The sequence below is a fragment of the Sminthopsis crassicaudata genome, chromosome 4, assembly GCF_048593235.1.
Source record: "Sminthopsis crassicaudata isolate SCR6 chromosome 4, ASM4859323v1, whole genome shotgun sequence".
Classification (NCBI taxonomy): domain Eukaryota; kingdom Metazoa; phylum Chordata; class Mammalia; order Dasyuromorphia; family Dasyuridae; genus Sminthopsis; species Sminthopsis crassicaudata.
The window spans coordinates 5,461,861-5,479,555 of record NC_133620.1 but is presented as its reverse complement, the minus strand read 5'-3'; the positions used below and the strand labels follow the sequence as shown (position 1 = coordinate 5,479,555).

Genomic DNA, 17,695 nt, shown 5'->3' with positions numbered 1-17,695 from the left:
TAAACATGATTTACATTTCCATATATAGAACATAAACAGTTTGTCCTTACTGAGTCCCTTGAAATTAGTCTTTCATATTGACTCTTACATGTTTTCTTTGTTTTTTGTTTTTTTTTGTTTTTTCCTGAGGCTGGGTTAAGTGACTTGTCCAGGGTCACACAGTTAGGAAGTGTTAAGTGTCTGAGACCAGATTTGAACTGGGGTCCTCCTGAATTCAGGGCTGGTCCTCTATCCACTGTGCCCCCTAGCTGCCCCTGGCTCTTATATGTTAAATTCTCTCTTGAGTTAGGTTTCTTTGAGATAAGATACTGAAAATCATTGAATATCTACTTTTTCTAGTTCAATATTATACTTAATTTTGCTGGATATATTTTTGGCCACAGGCCTAATTCTTTTGATTATTGATATATAATATTTTAAAACCTGTGGTCTTTTATTATAACTTTTGATAAAATCTGTACCGTTCCAATTGTAGCTCCATCATGTTGGAATTGGTTTTTGGTTTGTTTGTTTTCTTTAAATTTTTCTTTGATCTAGGGGTTTTGAAATTTGGCAATAAAGTTTCTGTGTGTTTCCTTGTAGAATCTCTTTGAGGTGGTGATTGGTGGATTTTTTCTATTTCTATTTTCCCTCTTTTCCTTTCACTTCAGGACAGTTTTCTTCCTTTATTTTTTGTATTATTGTATCAAAATTCTTTCTGTGGTTACAGCTTTCAGGTAGTCCAATTATTCTGATGTTTTCTCTTCTTAATCTGTTTTCCAAATCTGTTATTTTTCTTATGTGTCACATTTTCTTCTATTTTATTTTGTTATTTCTTGGACTCTTGTGGCTCCACCAATTTCTCCTTGCCCAGTTCTCATTTTCTTTCTTTTTTTTTTTTCACTCTAGTTTTCAGAGAATCATTTTCTTCTTTAAGACTCTGGATCTCCATTTCTAGTTGGTTGACTTTCTTTTTATAATCTTGTTTTTCTTTTTCTTTTTTTTTTTTTTAATTTAATTTTTCCTCAGTCTCATTTGATTTTAAAGTCTTTTTTGAGTTCTTTTATGCTTTTTTTTCTGGTCAAGTAGCAATTTAAAGTTACTCTTTGGGCTAAGAGAACCTTTTTTAATTTCAGTGTCCTCTAAAGAGGAATCTGTCTTCCCTATTCTCATAATAAGTTTCTTTTTCTTATTTTTTTTTTAAATGAGAATTTATTAATGTAACTGATGTGAACTTTATTCTTAAGAATTTCTAAAAAATGAGCTCATCTTGCTCCTTTGTTTCAGTGATGAGATTGAAACTCTTAATCCTCCCATCTTTTCTGAAACCGGCTTCATTAGCATATCTTTAGAAATTCTGGGACCTGGTCTGCCTGGTGGATTCCACCCTGATCCTCCTTGACCCCTCTTTGCTTCCTCCCCTTCCTCCCTAGTTTCTGCTTCTGTTTCTCTGAGACTGAAAATCGGCTTTCCCCAAAAGCAAGTTGCTCATTCGGTACGACTGCTTTGCCTGGTCACGTTTGAGCCTGTGAAACTATTTCACTTAAATAAAATGGCAAATCTTTAAAACCTGTGATGGTTACATTTCTTTTATAGAAATTTTATATAATTTTCATAAATTATAATAGAAATTTCTTTATGCTGTGAACCAAATCTCTATTGTGCTATTTTTATAATATTCTTTTACAGTTATGCTCTCCTACATCTATTTCATATTACCATTCCTGGTACCTTCCTTCCCACTTCAAAATTCCCTCTAAACCTCAGGTATGGGGGTGATGGTGCCTCTGGCTTCCCTTCAGTTCTCCCCTCTGGCCTGAAAGCCCAAACCTTCCTGTATTCCCCATAGCCAGCAGCGTCCTTGCCCCACTGTATCTGTATCCTTCTCGCTCAGGGCCTGGTCTCTATAGGGCTTCCTTATCAGCTTTCTGGACTCAGACCCCAGATTCCCTTCGCTGTCTGGCAGGTGAAAGTCCCTGTAGTCCTGGCTGAGCCCACCTTAGAACCTAGCTAGCCACAGGGCTCCCCACTTGTTTTTTCTGCTGAGCTAGCCTGGAGGTAACCATTTTTTTTTTTTGTTTGTTTGTTTTATCTGTTTCTTTATGTATGCAAAGATAGTTTTCCACATTCACCCTTGCAAAATCTTGAGTTCCAAATGTATTTCTCCCTCCCTTCCCTCACCTCTCCCTTGGACAGCAAGTAATCTATGTTAAACATGTGCAGTTCTTCTAAACATAATTTCATATTTGTTGTGCTACACACAAAAAAATCAGATCAAAAAAGAAAAAATGAGAAGGGAAAAAAAAGCATTTAGGGTTAGCAAGCAAATAATAAAAAGGTGAAAAAACTATGTTGTGGTCCACACTCAGTCCCCACAGTCCTTCTTCTGGATGCAGTTGGCTCTTTCCATCACAAAGCCATTGGAACTGGGCTGAATCACCTCATTGTTGAAGAGAGCCATGTCCATCAGAGCTGATTATCGTGTAATCTCGTTGTTATGGTGTGTGTTGTGGTGTACAATGATCTCCTGGTTCTACTCACTTCTCTTAGCATGTTCAATTAAGTCTCTCCAGGCCTTTCTGAAATCATCAAGGCAAGCTTCTTTTGTTTCTTCTCTATATCTTTCTAATGCCAGATACGTGTAGAGAATCTTAATGTTTTTTGGTTGATGGGTTACTTGCCCGTCCATCTTTTTGTTTGTTTGTTTGTTTGCTTGTTTGTTTCTTTTAAATTCAAGTAGTTTGGACAGAGATTATCGCAGAAGACAAAATGGAAAATTATGATTTACATGAAATTAGAAGGCTTTTATGCAAAAAAATCAAATGCAGCTAAAATTAGGATGGAAGAAAGTAATCGGGAACATCTTTGTGGTAAGCTTCATTGATAAAAGTTTCATCTAAAAATGGATCTAGACTTATAAAAATAAGAGCCATTCCTTATTTGAAAAATGATCAAAGGGATGAACAGGGAGTTTTTTTTTTGTTTTTTTTTTTTTTCTGAGTCTGGGGTTAAGTGACTTGCCCAGGGTCACACAGTTAGGAAGTGTCTGAGACCAGGGTCCTCCTGAATTCAGGGCTGGTGTTCTATCTACTGCGCCATCTAGCTACCCCCAACAGGGAGTTTTTTTGAAAGAAAAAAAATCCAAGAAGCAATAATCTTATGTGAAAAAAAAATGCTTCAAATCACTAATAACTAAAGAAACTAAAAATAATGGCAACTTTGGGGTTCCATCTCCCACCTTAATTAAGCATCTATTATGCGTCAGATATTGTACTAAGTACTTTACATATATTATCTCATTTGACCCTAATAACAACTCTGGGATGGTGCTATTATTATCCCCATTTTATAGTTGGAGAAACTGAGGTGGAAAACCATCAAATGACTTGTTCAGAGCTAGACAGCTAGTAGGAGTGTGAGGCAGGATGTGAACGTAGTTCTTCTTGATTCCAGGCCCATTGCTTTAACTCCCACCCATGAAATGTACCTAAAAACAGGTACATTAATGTTATTTTTGGGTCAATTTGAAACTGTCCAGAAAGTTACTGAATTGTGCATCCTTTCTGATTGCAAAGAAATACTCTTACTAGTAGCAAAAAGCCGAAGTTCTTGAGGATTGATGAGCCCCCAAAAGGGCGGAAAGGTCTCATTTCAGAGAACCCTGGGAAGATTGTAGAAAATGAGCAGAACCTAGAGAATTGTGGCAAAGGTGGAAGAGCCCTCCTCCCCTGAATTCAGGGCTCCAAGAGCTCCAGGCCAGAATCGGTCTCTCACCTTCACTTGTCATTATTTTCACTCTTCACCTTTCATCATCATCTTTTTAACTGCTTTTTGTCATAGACCAGTCTGGTAAAAAACCAAAACAAAACATCCTCTAATGCAAGTTGGCAACTAGGGCCACTGAGCGGGCCCACCCGTGGGTGCGTCAGCACACGCAGTTCCACACAAGTTGCGTTCTTGAAGACAGATCTATGTTTCTTCCTTCCAAGAGGTGAAGACGAGTGTCATCTTCAGTTTCATTTGCCAATCTCTGAAAAGCAGAGAGGCTGGAAGGGAGGAAGGGGAGGAAGAGGACGGGCCGGGTCCCCCGTCTAGTGATGAGAAAGGAGCGAGCCGACATTTTGGAAGGGCTTCGGTTTCCAAAGTTCAGATGGGTCTTAATACCATGTTTACACCAAAGTTAAATGCAGCGTGCACCTTGATGAGTTTCGTTGGCTTTGCCAGCTTTGGTTCACTTTATTTGTACTGTTATGTGCTGTGGTCATGAGACTGTGCCCTAAATTTATTTTTCTTTTTTTTTATTCTATCAAATAGATATTATCTTGCCCTGAAAGTCCCGGGATTTAAAGAAATGCCTTCCGTTGAAATGCCGGCACTCAGCAGCGACTGTCCACATTTGGATTCAGTGGGTGAAATAACAAAAGAAAATTTGATACAGAAATCTCTCGTAAGCTTTGTTTTTGGTGACTTCAGTATTTGCCTAAAATCATTTTGCTTTAAGGTTTGTGGTTAATGACCAAGTGTATAGATGCATTTTGACCATGTACGTGGTAATTGAATTATTTTTTCATTGATAGTCTTCCAAGAGAGAGCCATATGTATATGAATCTGTAATCAAATGAGTCTTGGAAGTGACTATTAAGAAAAGTTTCCAGAAAAGCCAAGCCTCAAAATCCTGCTTGGGAAAAACCCTGCTTTTAGCAGGCTGGGAATAAAGTAAGGTGATTGTTGCCATTTTCCTTCAGTGTGGGGATCTGTGCTTTGGCTTTGTCCTAACTCTGTGGTTTAAACCGTGTCTGATGCTTGGGTGGCGCGACGGTGGGGGGCTGGTCCCGAGTGAATGATGTTGCCTGGGGATCGGCCTGTCTCGGAAAGAGAATTCGCTTCAATTATAGAATTATAATTGATAAATAAGAGAAAAATGGATCTTGTGAACACTGGCGTGTGCATGTGTGTGTGGAAACCAGCCTGATTCACTAACATTGTTATAAAGGCTGGGGGGGAGGGGAGGCAGAAGTACAGGTCCCTGGCCTTCATGGGAAGCAGGAAGTGAGGTGGGAGGGGGGTGGCTCACAGGAGCCTGCCTCTGTGAGTGAGCTTCCTTAGGAGGAGATCTGACCCAGACCTCAGGGTGGTGGTGGGGGGCCTGTAGTGAGGCACATGGTCATTCTGTCCTTCCAAAGGGTCACAGGAAGGGTCAAGAGGAAGATAAAGGGAAGGGGAACACAGAAGGGCAGTTCCAATGTCTTTGGAGTGTACCCCCCACAAAGAGGCTCTGGGGGCACCTTTAAGGGGTATTGGGGTGCTCTTGGAGCATGGGGGCCCATGAGTCTAGTGAGGGAAGGGGATTGGTAGGATGGGTCAGGAACCAGTGGGCCTCAGGGCCTCTCTGCCTGTGGTCCCAGGGATCTGTCAGGCCTTGCTCTCGTGCCCAGACCCTCCAAACCACTTTTCAGTGACGGGTCTTCATGTGTTAAATGGGAGCTGAGTCCGGGAAGTATCGGAAGGAAAGCCTGGTGGGACATCCTAGGCGTAGAGGGGCCGTGGTTTCCTCTGCTGCACACTGGGTAGCTTCTTCCTCCCAGCATGATTGTGGGATGGAATGAGAGAGTTGTAAAGAGTTTAGCAGTGTCTGGCACACAGTAGGTGCTTAATAAGTGCTAGCAATTATTGTTGCTATCGTAACATGATGCTGCTGTCAGTTCCATTGCAGAGTCCCAGAAAAGGTAGGTTAAAGAAAGTGGATCAAGAGCATGGGGCGCTGGTCACTCCAGCCCATGCTAAATATGGGCAGAGAACCTGAGGAAGGGTCCTGATTTTTCCCTGTGGCTACACTCGGAGAATTTGCTCTGGAAGGGTCAAAGTCACGTCACATCGTGGGATTAGAGGGCCCCCTCTCCACGACATCCGATTTGCCCCAGAGCGTACCGTTGTGTCACTGGGAGAATCAGGGTGGGGCTCCTCAGCCACGAGAAAGGTGAAAATCACTAAACACCCCCCCCTTTTAAGCCCAAACCTGGCTTCAGGGATGTGAGCAAGCATTGTAAGGTGTTAGGTTTGAGAGGGTTTCAGAAATGACATAATCATGAGAGAACACATTTGTAGCAGGGGTCATTTAGTCGCGGTCCCCCCTTCCCCCCCCTTTGAAAGATGAAAAAGGGCAGAATTTTTGCTCAGGTCCTCTGACTCCGAATGTAGCCCCCTTTGCTCCTCTTATGGCTTCATCGGTGCTTTTATTTTGTGAATAAGAGAACTGGGGCCCGTCAGCTGGACCGAACCGGCCTCTACCTCGTGGCTGCCTGGAGCTGAACAGAGCAGGCTAGAGAGCGGAGAGTCGGGAGTCGAGCAGAAGTTGGGTTTCAGAGTGAGGGATGGGCTTGCAAGGAGAAGGCAGAATAGACACGTGTGACGGGCCCAAGGAAGTGGGGGGGAGAGGGTCTCAGTCCGTAGGCCACCGGTCCTGACACCGAGGGGTAACAGCAGCAAGGAGACAGGTCTGATTCATGGCCGAACTTCGTGACCAGAACGTGGGGGCAGCAGGAGCCCAGACATCACCTGCTGGGCAGATCGAAGTAAGATGCTGATGATGTGCTTTTGCAGAGGGCCAAGAATTGTCACGCCGGGCCTGCTGGGCTCTAGCTCTGGGAAACAGGGTGTCTCCCCCCCTTTTGGCCAAAGGGAGGGGTCTGAAAGAATCCCTCGCCTTCTGGCTGATGCAGGGGAGCCAGGTATGAGCCAAGTTGCTCCAAGAGGCCAGTTGGGTTGGGGCAAAATGGGGTTCCTTAAGGGAAGTGTCAGGAAAGTCGGCCCCAGTTGTCATTAACATTGCCAGCAGAAAGGGAGGAGGCAAGGAGAACGTGGAGGGAGAAAATGCCAGCTCATTTGAATCAGGTCCCAGGTGGTTGGGCACATAATAGGAAAGAGCAGGAAAAAAACTAGGACAGTACGCTTGGCCCTAGGCCAGAAGCTTGGTTAGCTGTCTCATCTGGGTCCCCGAGTTCTGCTGTCTACTCGGGAGCGGGGCCTTCTTCACATGATCCAGGAGTCCGTGCCCGCATGTTTGGCAGCGGTGGGAGCTGGCCCCGGCAGGGGCCCTCAGACACCACGCTGATGAGCAAACTCCTGGCGTGGCCCTTGGCACCGAGTTTCTGGTCAGCATACGGGGGTCCCATCTCGGTCCAGTTTCCTCGCCACGTGGGACTACTTTCAAACAGGGCAGTGAGGTTTCTCACGTTATCATTGCAAAATTACATTGTCAGGTACACATCAGACAACTTAGAGGGCGCCCAAGGGACTGGTTCTGGAGGGGAGATTCACACGTCATCAGGGTAGCCAAGGAACTGTAAACGAGGTGGACCAAGAGAACAGAGCGGGCCGAAGGCCTTCGCCAATGACTCTGGGGCTCCTCGCCTCCACTTAGCCAGCACTTTGTGGGTGTCACATGTCTCGAGGAGTTCTCTGGGTTCCTGGTCTCCTCTCTTGGACGATAGGCTGTGTTCTCAGGCCGCTTAGGGGCTCTGCTTCTCCGGTCCATAGATAAGGCTGACTGAATCACTTCCACGAGTGCTCCCCGGCCACCCCGACAGATAGTTTTTCACAAGGCGCTCAGTTGTAGAGCGCACAGAGGCACACGGTTTAAAATGAGCAGAGGAAGGGAGACGGCTCGTCCGACTTCAGAGACCCATTGGGCTGTCAAAATAATATAGTAATTATGGGATTCTGCCAGAGGATGAGATCGTCCAGAGGGGGAGCGCAAAGGATTGTTGAGCCAAGCTCAGGGCTCGGCGTTCTTGCTCAGTCTGAGCTCTGGCAGAGGGGGTGCCTCCTAATATCCTGACAGGCCCGAGGAAGGCTCAGACCCAGCTGGAGCTCCCATTCCTCCTCCTCTTCCTGCTTCATTGGGCTTCACTGGCTCCGCTCATTTGTGGTGAATTTTGTTTGCAACGTACTTTGCTGTGAGATGTTTGCTAAAACGGCTGTCTCTGTTCACAGGGCACTTGTCAGGACTGTAAAGTCCGAGGACCAAATCTCTGGGCCTGCCTAGAGGTATGTGGGGCCTGCGGGCCAAGAGAGAGAGAGAGAGAGAGAGAGAGGGAGAGAGAGAGAGTTTTGAATGACTGTGTGGCCAAATGCCGGCTTTTGTGCGTTTGTCCTGATAGTAAATCCCTCGCCCGTGTGCCCTCCTGACTTCTAGCTTCGTCTCTGGCGTTGTTTTCCTAAACGAGCTGCGGGGGGCCGGCGGGCAGCTATAAAACGTCTTGTCCGCTTTCCGTTTCTCCGCAGAACCGATGTACGTATGTTGGCTGTGGCGAGTCCTACGTGGACCATAGTACTATTCACTCTCAGGTACGTGCACTCTGCTCCTTCACCAGGGAATAGTCCTTGGCCCATTGGGGCTCACCGCTTCTCCCGAGCGAAGGGTGGCGGCTGGCTTTTAGTCCCATTAACTTTGGAAACAGCTGGATTGGGAGGGAAGGAGCAAAATAAGATTCCCAGGGGAAGCATTGCTTGGAGTGCCCACCCAGAGTCCCAAAGCTCCTTCATGGGATGGGCCCTGTTTGGCTTGGAGAGTCTTAATTTTTTTATTTTTTTTTTCCTGAGGCTGAGGTTAAGTGACTTTCCCAGGGTCACACAGCTGTGAAGTGTCTGAGATCAGATTTGAACTCAGGTCCTCCTGAATTCAGGGCTGGTGCTCTATCTACTGTGCCACCCAGCTGCCCCTGGAGAGCCTTTCTTTCTACCGGAATGGGCCCCTCATCTGGGGCCATGCAGAACAGAGCTGCGCTGGTGTCTCTGGACTTGGGAGTCCAGTGCTGAGAGTCAGGCAGTCGCTGAGTGTTGGGGGATATGGGCCGGACCCCTGCCCCCGTCCTCCCTTGTCCTGCTCGGGTGGGCTGCTCTTGTGTCCTTCCGTGTCTGTCTTCACACTAGGCACTGAAATGTGACCACATTTCTATTCTGACTCCTTCTTTGGGGGCAAATACCCAGGGCCAGGCCCGTCTGCTCTCATCGATTGCTGGGTTCCTCCCGTCCCCCGTGCTCTGTTTGTCTTGCGGCTTGGGCCCGTCCTGGCCCTGGGGTGCACAGGTGCCTCCGTGTCAGGACTGTGGATCAGTCATTGACCTCAGACGCTCTGTGCCTCCTTATTGGGGTGATGCTTCTCTGAGAGCTTTCACTCGGGGCAGGTTCTGTGCCCGGTGCCCCCGATCTACCTTCAGTCTTGTGGCCAGCAGTGCCAGAACTGCTTGCTGGCTGCTTTTTCAGGGATCATTTGGGCTCACAGACCCGGTCCCAAGGCATTTCGGAAGACCCTTAGGAAGTGCTTTCTCACCCCAAAACAGCTTAAGTGATTGGGCCCTTCCCGTGAGGCCCCAGAGAAGAAGGGCTTTGCTGGGGGGGCCGGTGGAGCCAGGGAGCTCACGGGTTTGGATTTCCCATTGGGGTGTTTGTTTGGGCTCCAAGTTTGTAGCAGAAGCTGTTGAGGGCAAGGAGATTTTCCTAGATCTCCCACAAGGAGCTTCGCTTTCTTCAGACTTTGCTTAATCTGTCTCTCGGTCCACGTTGATAGTGGAATTTAGGGCCTTTGGGCCCTCTTTGTTGTTTGTTTTAAGGGAAGTTTGGAAGAAGCTCATAGTGTGAGATCTAAGGACAGGCCTCGGGGTAGGCCTGGCCCCCAGACGTGGGCAATAGGGAAGGGATAGAACCAGGCAAGTCCCGGTCCCTCCCCCCCCCCCCCAAACCACCTGGTTCCTGCACCCTTGGCCTTCATTCCCTGGATCAGGGCGTCTCGGGATGATGGGTTAGGGTTCAGTCCCCATCCCTCCCTCCTCCTTCCCCCAGCACGATTGGCCCAGGAGCTTTAGCCTGCTGTTTGCAGCCCGGGCCCTGCTTAGGCTGCCCGGTGGCCCCGTGGCGCTGGGGCTCCCCAGCTCGGACTGAGCTCAGTGCAGAGACGGGACGGTCCGAGGCCAGCGCAGCCGGGAGGCCCTGGCTCTGGGGGCCAGCGGGGGCTTCCTGCAGGGGCGCCCTGGAGCACCTTACAGAAGCTAGGAGTGGGCGGGGTGAGTTTCTGACCCTGCAGAGAGAGCTGAGGGGTGGGGGAGTGTGTGTGTGTGTGTGTGTGTGTGTGTGTGTGTGTGTGTGTGTGTGCGTGCATGTGGGGGTATGTACATGTGGGGATGCACTGTGCATGTGGGTGTGCATGTGCACACGAGTGGGGGTGCATGCATGGGTGTGTATGCACACAGGGGTATGCATGTGCACGCTGGTATGTGGGTGTGCATGCATGGGTGCACATGGGGTGCACTGCGCATGTGAGTTGTGCATTGCACATGGGTGGGTGGGTTGCACATGTGTGTATGTGCATGCTAGTTTGTGAGTGCATGTGTATGTGCATGTACACACTGGTGTGCGTGCACATGTGGGTATATACACGTGCACGCTGGCGTGTGTGCATGCTGGTGCATTGCATGTGTATGTGTACGTGGGTGTGTGCACACTGGTGAATTGTATGCTTGTGTGCACTGTGTGTGTGTGTGTGCGCGCGCGCGCGTGTGTGTGTGTGTGTGTGTGTGTGCGCATGCACACTGGGATGTGTGTGCATGTGGGGGTATGTACACGTGGGGGTGCACTGTGCATGTGGGTGTGCATGTGCACACGAGTGGGGGTGCATGCATGGGTGTGTATGCACACAGTGGTATGCATGTGCACGCTGGTATGTGGGTGTGTGCACATAGCTGTGGATGCATGTGTATGTGCACGCTGGTGCGGGTGTGCATGCATGGGTGCACATGGGGTGCACTGCGCATGTGGGTTGTGCATTGCACATGGGTGGGTGGGTTGCACATGTGTGTATGTGCATGCTAGTTTGTGAGTGCATGTGTATGTACATGTACACACTGGTGTGCGTGCACATGTGGGTATGTACACGTGCACGCTGGCGTGTGTGCATGCTGGTGCATTGCATGTGTATGTGTACACACTGGTGAATTGTATGCTTGTGTGCACTGTGTGTGTGTGTGTGTGTGTGTGTGCGCGCGCACGCATGGGTGTAAATTTAGAGGCAGGCTGTGCCAAGATAGCCGTGAGGAATGGCAGATAGGCTTGCGCGCGTGTGTACCCGTGTGGGGAGGGCCAGGCTGAGAAGAGCTCTCGGCACCTGCAGAGAGATTCCTGTTGGATTCTGGTGGCCCAGTCCCTCAGCGTGCTGCCACAGGGCAGGCTGGGCTGCTTGCCCAGGGTCCTCTGTAAAGCGGGAGTGAGGATCCTGCATCTTTTCTCAGCGTGGGAAGCACTGCCCTCTACATGCCCGCTCTTGCTCAGGATAATCGGGGAGGCATTTGGGAGGCTCTGGGGGGTGGGAGCTCATGGGGGTGACGTGTTCTGGGGAAGGGGCGCGAAGGCCCATTTGTACAGTACCTGCTCTGTGCCAGGCACTGAGCAAAGCCTGTTTTGCAATATCTCTATTGATGCTTGTTACAGGCAGTTTTTTCAGTTGGGGAAGCTGAGGCAGGCAGGGGGGAGGTTACTCAGCTAATCAGAGTCTGAGATTGGCTTTGAACTTGGGCCTCCCCGACTCCAATCCTGGTGCTCTATCCACTGAGCCGGCTGGCTGCCTTGCCTGTTGGGTGTAGAAAGCCCGATGTCCACGTCTTCCTCGGTCCTGCCTGGAGCTCTCTGCCTCCGGACTCACTCTAGGAGGGCTCCCCCAGAGGTTCCCTGAGCAGTTGTTGGGTCCCGTGACTCCCAAGGCCCTCCTTTGTTCTCCCGGTACGTAACGAGCATCCCTTTCTGGCATGTTTCTGCCCCCAAATTGTGCAGGAGACAAAGCACTATCTCACCGTGAACCTCACCACTCTCCGGGTCTGGTGTTACGCCTGCACCAAAGAAGTCTTCCTGGAGAGGAAGTTCGGGGCGCCCGCTTCCCTGCAGCAGACCACGAGACCGCTGTCCGCAGCCCCGGAAAGCATCCAGGTGGGCCTCGAGCAGCAGCCGCTTTCAGTTTCTCCTGCGCCCTGTTGGGTGCCACCTTCAGAAGGGGCAGGAGATGGTTTTCTAGGCATTTGAGGGAGACTCGGTCCTACTTGTAGCTGGTGCCAGGGGCCGCACACAGTAAGAGCTGCCCAAATGACACGGGCTCTTCTAGTTCTTTGGTTGATGAGCTTGGTCTTTCTGCTCCCTTATGGCAGATGGCAAAAGGGGCCGGTCTCAGGGCTCTGGGGCTTCCGGTCAGATGTGGCGCCTCGGCCGCGGGCTCCTGTCTGAAGTGCCTCCGTCCCCCGGGGTTGCTGACGGCCCCTGGCCTCGGGAGGATTCCGCGCTGGGCTGAACGGCCTTTTGGCTTTCTTCACCAAGGCAGTCCTCCATTTTACCTGTGGAGAAACAGGCCCAGAGCAGCCCAGTGATCAAAGCATCAGCTGCTTTTTGTGCCCCCTCCAGGAGGGGGCACTGTGCCCGGTGTATGGGCAGTGCTTCTGTCCGGTGACCGGAGGGCACCCGCCACCCACTTCTTAGACACTTTTAGGAGGCATTTCGTCTTTTATTAGCAAGGTTGGTCCCCTACCAAGGCCCGGCCACCTCGCCAGAGGCTCTGTCAGTTGGGGTCCCTCCGAGGTATCCTGGAGCCCCTGCTGCCTGTTCTGAATAGCCTTTTGGGCCTCCCTCCCTTATTCTTTTTTTTTTTTTTTTTTTTTTTTTTTTTTTTTTTGAGGCTGGGGTTAAGTGACTTGCCCAGGGTCACACAACTAGGAAGTGTTAAGTGTCTGAGACCAGATTTGAACTCGCGTCCTCCTGAATTCAAGGCTGGTGCTCTATCCACTGCGCCACCTAGCTGCCCCCCTCCCTCCCTTATTCTTCGCAGGAGTAAGGCTTTTGTCTCCATCTCTTTCCTACTGCCATCTGATTTGCACCCCGGGGCTGGGTATTTGTTAGTGTGACCCCTCTGTCCCCCGGTGCTCCTGGCTGGAGCCGAGCCTGGCAGTGCCCCTTTGGAAGCGGTCACACAGCTGCCCCATCCCCATCAGGGTGATATCGGGGGAGCTCCCCGGGCCGGATGGCATTTGAGGCCCCCGCGGGCAGGCCGAGGCTGCTGAGCTCGGGTAAAATCTAACCGGTGTCTCTCGTTGGTTTTCTTGGAGCAAGGACTTCAAGGTGCCGCATCCAACTCTCAAGACTCCTCTGGCCGCGGTCTTCGATGATCTGGACAGAGACGTGCATGAAGAGGACAAGCTGAAGGCAAGAGGTGAGTCAGAGGGCTTTGTCACGGTCTCTCTCCGGGCTCTTAGGGAGTGCCCCGTGTCGTGGTTGTGTCATGGCTGGGTGGGAGGGGCCTGGCTGGGAAAAAGGGGAGTCAGACATGGAACCTGATAGAAATGAGTTAACAGAATCAATAAAAATACACTAGTGCCTGGGCAGTGTCAGCATGGGGATTGTAGGGCCTTAGCTATGGGTTAGTGGCCTCAGTTCTTAGAACTTTGGAGCCCTGGCATTGGCGGGCTGCAGTAGCTGTCTGTGCGGCCCCACTGGGGCAAAGAACCTCCGTGATTTCTTCCTTCCCAGAACCTCAGAAAGAACTGCTGGAAAGTCCACGGGCGGCAGGACAGGTTTCCCCTCTGAGCTGACAGAGCTGAGCTGCCCCCAAGAGAGCCCCGGGGTGGGGAGTGGGGAAGCATCTCAGATCCTGACCCATCAGGCTTTGGAGCTCTGGAGCCCGACACTGCAGACTCTGGGGGGAGAGCCAGAGCCCTATTTGGGAAACGCCCGGTGGTCTCTGTATGATTGTTACTCTTGAAAGAATCAATTGACTCCATAACATTTGCCAACAGAAATGGAGAGGAAACAATGGGTTTTCCACGAAGATTCCATGAATCTCTAGAGGAATGAAACGGGATTAAAAAGTGAAATAAAAACTCTTGGGAAAAGGATCGGAAGAGAAAGACAAACCTTTCCCAAAGAAGAGCTTCAGAACGAATGCTAGACTGTACCCCATAGAAATCGCCCCATGAGGCCGCAAGAAATGTTAGAGCAAAACCAAAAGCTGGCCAAAGTAGAGGAAAATCTAAGCTGATTTAAAAATTCCCCCCCACAACTGACAACAGTCCAAAAAGGAGATAATTTGAGAATGATCAGAGTCCCGGAAATCCATGGGGAGGTAAAAAACCTGAGCGTGACATTTCTCAAAATAAGTGAACTCTTCAGAGCATTTAGGATCAGAGGGTTTTCCCTCTTTTGTAAAGATTGAGGGAACTAGGGGGCAGCTAGGTGGCGCAGTGGATAGAGCACCAGCGAGGACCCGAGTTCAAATCTGGTCTCAGACAGTTAACACTTCCTAGCTGTGTGACCCTGGGCAAGTCACTTAACCCCAGCCTCAGAAAAAAAAAAAAAAAAAAAAAAAAAAAGATTGAGGGAACTCAAGGATCATCTCCTGAGAGGAGCCCCAAAATGGAAGTTCTAGGAACTAGGAGAGAAAGTGTCCAGAAAGCAGCTGGAGCCCCGGGGAGCTGCGGTCAGGATCACGCCAGACTTGGCAGCTTCGGCCATCTGTGAGAGGAGATCTCGGAACGTTCTCCAAAGCAGCGGGCTTACGACGGCGCAGAAGTGACTGTGCCAGCGGGGGAAATGGAGCCTTAATGGAAGGAGGAGACGTTGCCAACGAGGACACGAGAGGCAAAGGAAACCCAGGAAGGGTTTGAGCGTTGAGGCTCGTCTGAGCAATTAGAAGGGGTTACAAAGTGGTCAGATGCTAGCTTTCCAATGGAGGGGACAAGTGTCCTGCGCGAGCCTTATTGTCTCCAGAGGGAAACGCTGAGGTGTTAAGGATGGGTTTGTTCCCTGCGAGTCTGAAGAGAGAGAAGACATGGTCAAAGGAAGTGGGATGGCAGAGTTCACATCCCCATGGTAGTGATGAGGGGGAAGGGAGCAAGGCCCCATGAAAGCTGCTGCCCTCCTGGCACCGATGGTGGAAATGAAAGAGAAAAGAAGAGGCTGGCAGCTGGATCTGTGGCGATGTCTGTGTGGATGGGATGGGAGACTGCTGTCCCCCAGAAATAACGGAGGTGGGGAGCAAGAGGCTGTGCCCCAGAAATAAGAGGCTGCGCTCCAGAAATAAAGTGGCCTGACGTGGACAAAGCAAGAGGATACCAGCTATGGGTGTGGAAGGAGAAGGCGGAGGAGCTCCAGGGATTTCCTGAACCCTAACAAGCTGGAATGCGAGGCACAGGAAGAGACAAGACCTGTCTGGGACCTCATTTCTGTCACTGAGCATGTCCCGAGGCTTTCTCCCTCAGGGTAGAGAGAAGTGGGGGGGGGGAACCTGTGGGGGCAGAAGCCAGTAAGTTTCAGGGGCTGCCTTGGATTACTTTGTGTCTCCATGTGACTGAAGCAAATCCTCTGCAACAACGTAGCCATGACACAGCAACAATGTAACTGAGATGTAGCAAAGGTGTAGCCACAGTGCAGCGACAATGTAGCCAGCTATGGCCTCAGGCCTTCTGAGTGCTGTCAGCACTGGCTTCCGCCGTGGGCCCCAGGAAGATGAGACGGACACAGGAGGGCTTGTGGCCTCCGACTTGTGGAGCTCCCTGCAGGTGTGTTGGGCATTCTCTGACCAGTGTGGCCACTGAGGGCTTGACCCCGATGAGGTCCTGCTGGGAGAAGCCATTTGTGGAGAAGTGGGCTGCAGGGCGCCGGGTTGGCCTTTTTGGGCTCCACTCAGTTCTGGTCTCCTGTCCTCTTGCCTGTCTTTGCGTATTCACCGGCTTCCTTGTCGTGCTGCCCGCACTGAGTTCCGCCGGCCGGCTCGGCTCTGCTGCATCTGGAGCGGCTGCACGTCTGCTTGAGCCGGTTCATCTAAGGCGTTTTGGGGAGAGAGCGCTTGTCTTTGGCTGTGAGGACCCTTGCTCCTGCTGATGTAGCAGCCGCTGACTGTGCCCTTCCTTTCCTCCTGTTCCCTGTGACTCCTGCGTGCCCAGAGAGAGAGCATCAGACCAAGGAGTCTGAGGAACTCTTATTAGCTATGTGATTGTTCCTCAGTTTCTCCATCTGTATGCAAAAGGTAGAGCTTCGGGTCTTTTCATTTGTAGTCTTTCCTTTCCAGGAGTCCAAGGGTCATTTTCCTTAGTGGGGACACAGAGCTGCTGCTCTCTCCCCGCCTGCTCCACGCCCCAGCCTGCCCTCAGCAGCCCAGCCCCCAGCAGGCACGTACCCTGAGGCCGCTCCTCTGGCCTCTGTGGGCCTTGGGGACCCTCCCCCTCCTGGCCGACGTCCCCCCAGAGCCCGGGCCTATGGGCATTCTTTCTGCATCTTCCCTGTGAGCTCTCTCTCCGGTGGCTGCAGAATTTCTTGGGTCGCTTTCCGACTATCTGAGCCTGGAGGCCCTGGGCTCCCTCTCAGCCGCCGCGTCAGGGAGCCGCCAGCTGGCCCCTCTCTGTTGGCGGAAGGTGCCTGCTCAGTGCAGATCCCGACTGGAGGAGGAGGGGGGTGCGGTAGTGTGGTCTCCCAAATAGCGTCTCAAAGGTGTCCTGGGCTTGGAGTGACGTTCTTCCCATCTTGTAGGGCAGGAGACTGAGGCAGCAGAGCATGAGAAGATTGTGTGTCTTGGGCCTAGGGAGGTGTGTCCATCCAGCTTGGGAGAAGGCAAAGGGCACGAGACAGGGGGCTGCTGGCTTTGGTGACTTGGGGTGAGGGAGTACAGACGGGTGGTATAGACAGAGACAGGAGGGAGGGGGCGTAGAAGACTCGAGGGAAGACTCAGGAGATGGACGACTGGAGCGGGAGGAAGCGGGATGCTCCAAGGGGCCGCCTCTTCCTGCTCGGACGCCCGGGGCCGACGTGGTTCGTGGGCCGTCCGTGTCCGGGCCGGTCCCGCGGGACGTCCTCGTCTCATTTTGGGGATCTGAGACGCTTCCTTTTTCTCGACAGGTCTCACGGGTTTGAAAAACATCGGCAACACTTGTTACATGAATGCGGCTCTGCAGGCTCTTTCTAATTGGTGAGTGGCTCTGCGGCCCGAGCGTGGGGCTGTCCCTCGCTCCCTTCCGGCACCCCAGAAGGAAAGGAGCCCCCTGTGGCTCAAGGAATCTCAGGTCTGGGGCCTGAGACAAGTGGCCTGCTGAGGGAGGAGGAGGGCCCGGGCTCCCGGGGGTGCTGTGGAGGAGAAGGGACCGTGGTACCACAAAAGAAAAATGGGAACATGGAACGTCCTCAGACTCACGGGCTTTTCCCTTCGTGTCCCGCTCCGTTGCCGGCTTCTGGGGACACGTTTCTGTCCATCATCTCTGCCCAGGAGGGTAAGAGATTCCAGGCCTCGGCTGGGCTCCCCTTCTTGTGGGATGAATCAGACGGCTGTCCCCTCCCCTTTCTGCCACAGAGCCCTACCCCCTCCTAAATGTGCTTCCTGGGGAGGGCCCCTTCTCTGAATGCTGACTCCCACCCCACAAAGGCCCCTCAGGGAAATTGTCATCAGAGATGGGCGGGTCTTAGAGATGGCGAACAAGGCCAGGGCCACGAGGGGTCCGGGAGAGGCCGGGCTCGGGCCTAAATGCCCCTCGCAGCTTCTGCTGGGAAGGCGTTTCCCTCGCACCCGAACTCCGCGCTGCCTTCCGCCCAGTGGGGTGCCGGACCACTCTGCTTGCATCGGGAATGGGGGAGGGGGCATAACCCAGCCCCATAGAGACTCTGTGGCCCGCCCCCCCCCCCAAGAGAGCCCAGCACTACCTTG

General features: G+C 51.3%; 1 protein-coding gene across 2 annotated transcripts in view; it reads left to right on the top strand.

The window, feature by feature from the left end:
* Window positions 1–17,695, top strand: part of USP33 (ubiquitin specific peptidase 33) — a 48,401-nt gene that overhangs the window by 10,437 nt on the left and 20,269 nt on the right. For both annotated transcript variants that reach the window (XM_074265604.1, XM_074265605.1), the window contains exons 2-7: window positions 4,294–4,426; window positions 7,972–8,025; window positions 8,263–8,325; window positions 11,800–11,952; window positions 13,120–13,219; window positions 16,897–16,966. In XM_074265604.1, coding sequence (XP_074121705.1) covers window positions 4,331–4,426; window positions 7,972–8,025; window positions 8,263–8,325; window positions 11,800–11,952; window positions 13,120–13,219; window positions 16,897–16,966 — 536 coding nt within the window. In that variant the 5' untranslated portion in view covers window positions 4,294–4,330. The remainder of the gene's footprint in view (window positions 1–4,293; window positions 4,427–7,971; window positions 8,026–8,262; window positions 8,326–11,799; window positions 11,953–13,119; window positions 13,220–16,896; window positions 16,967–17,695) is intronic.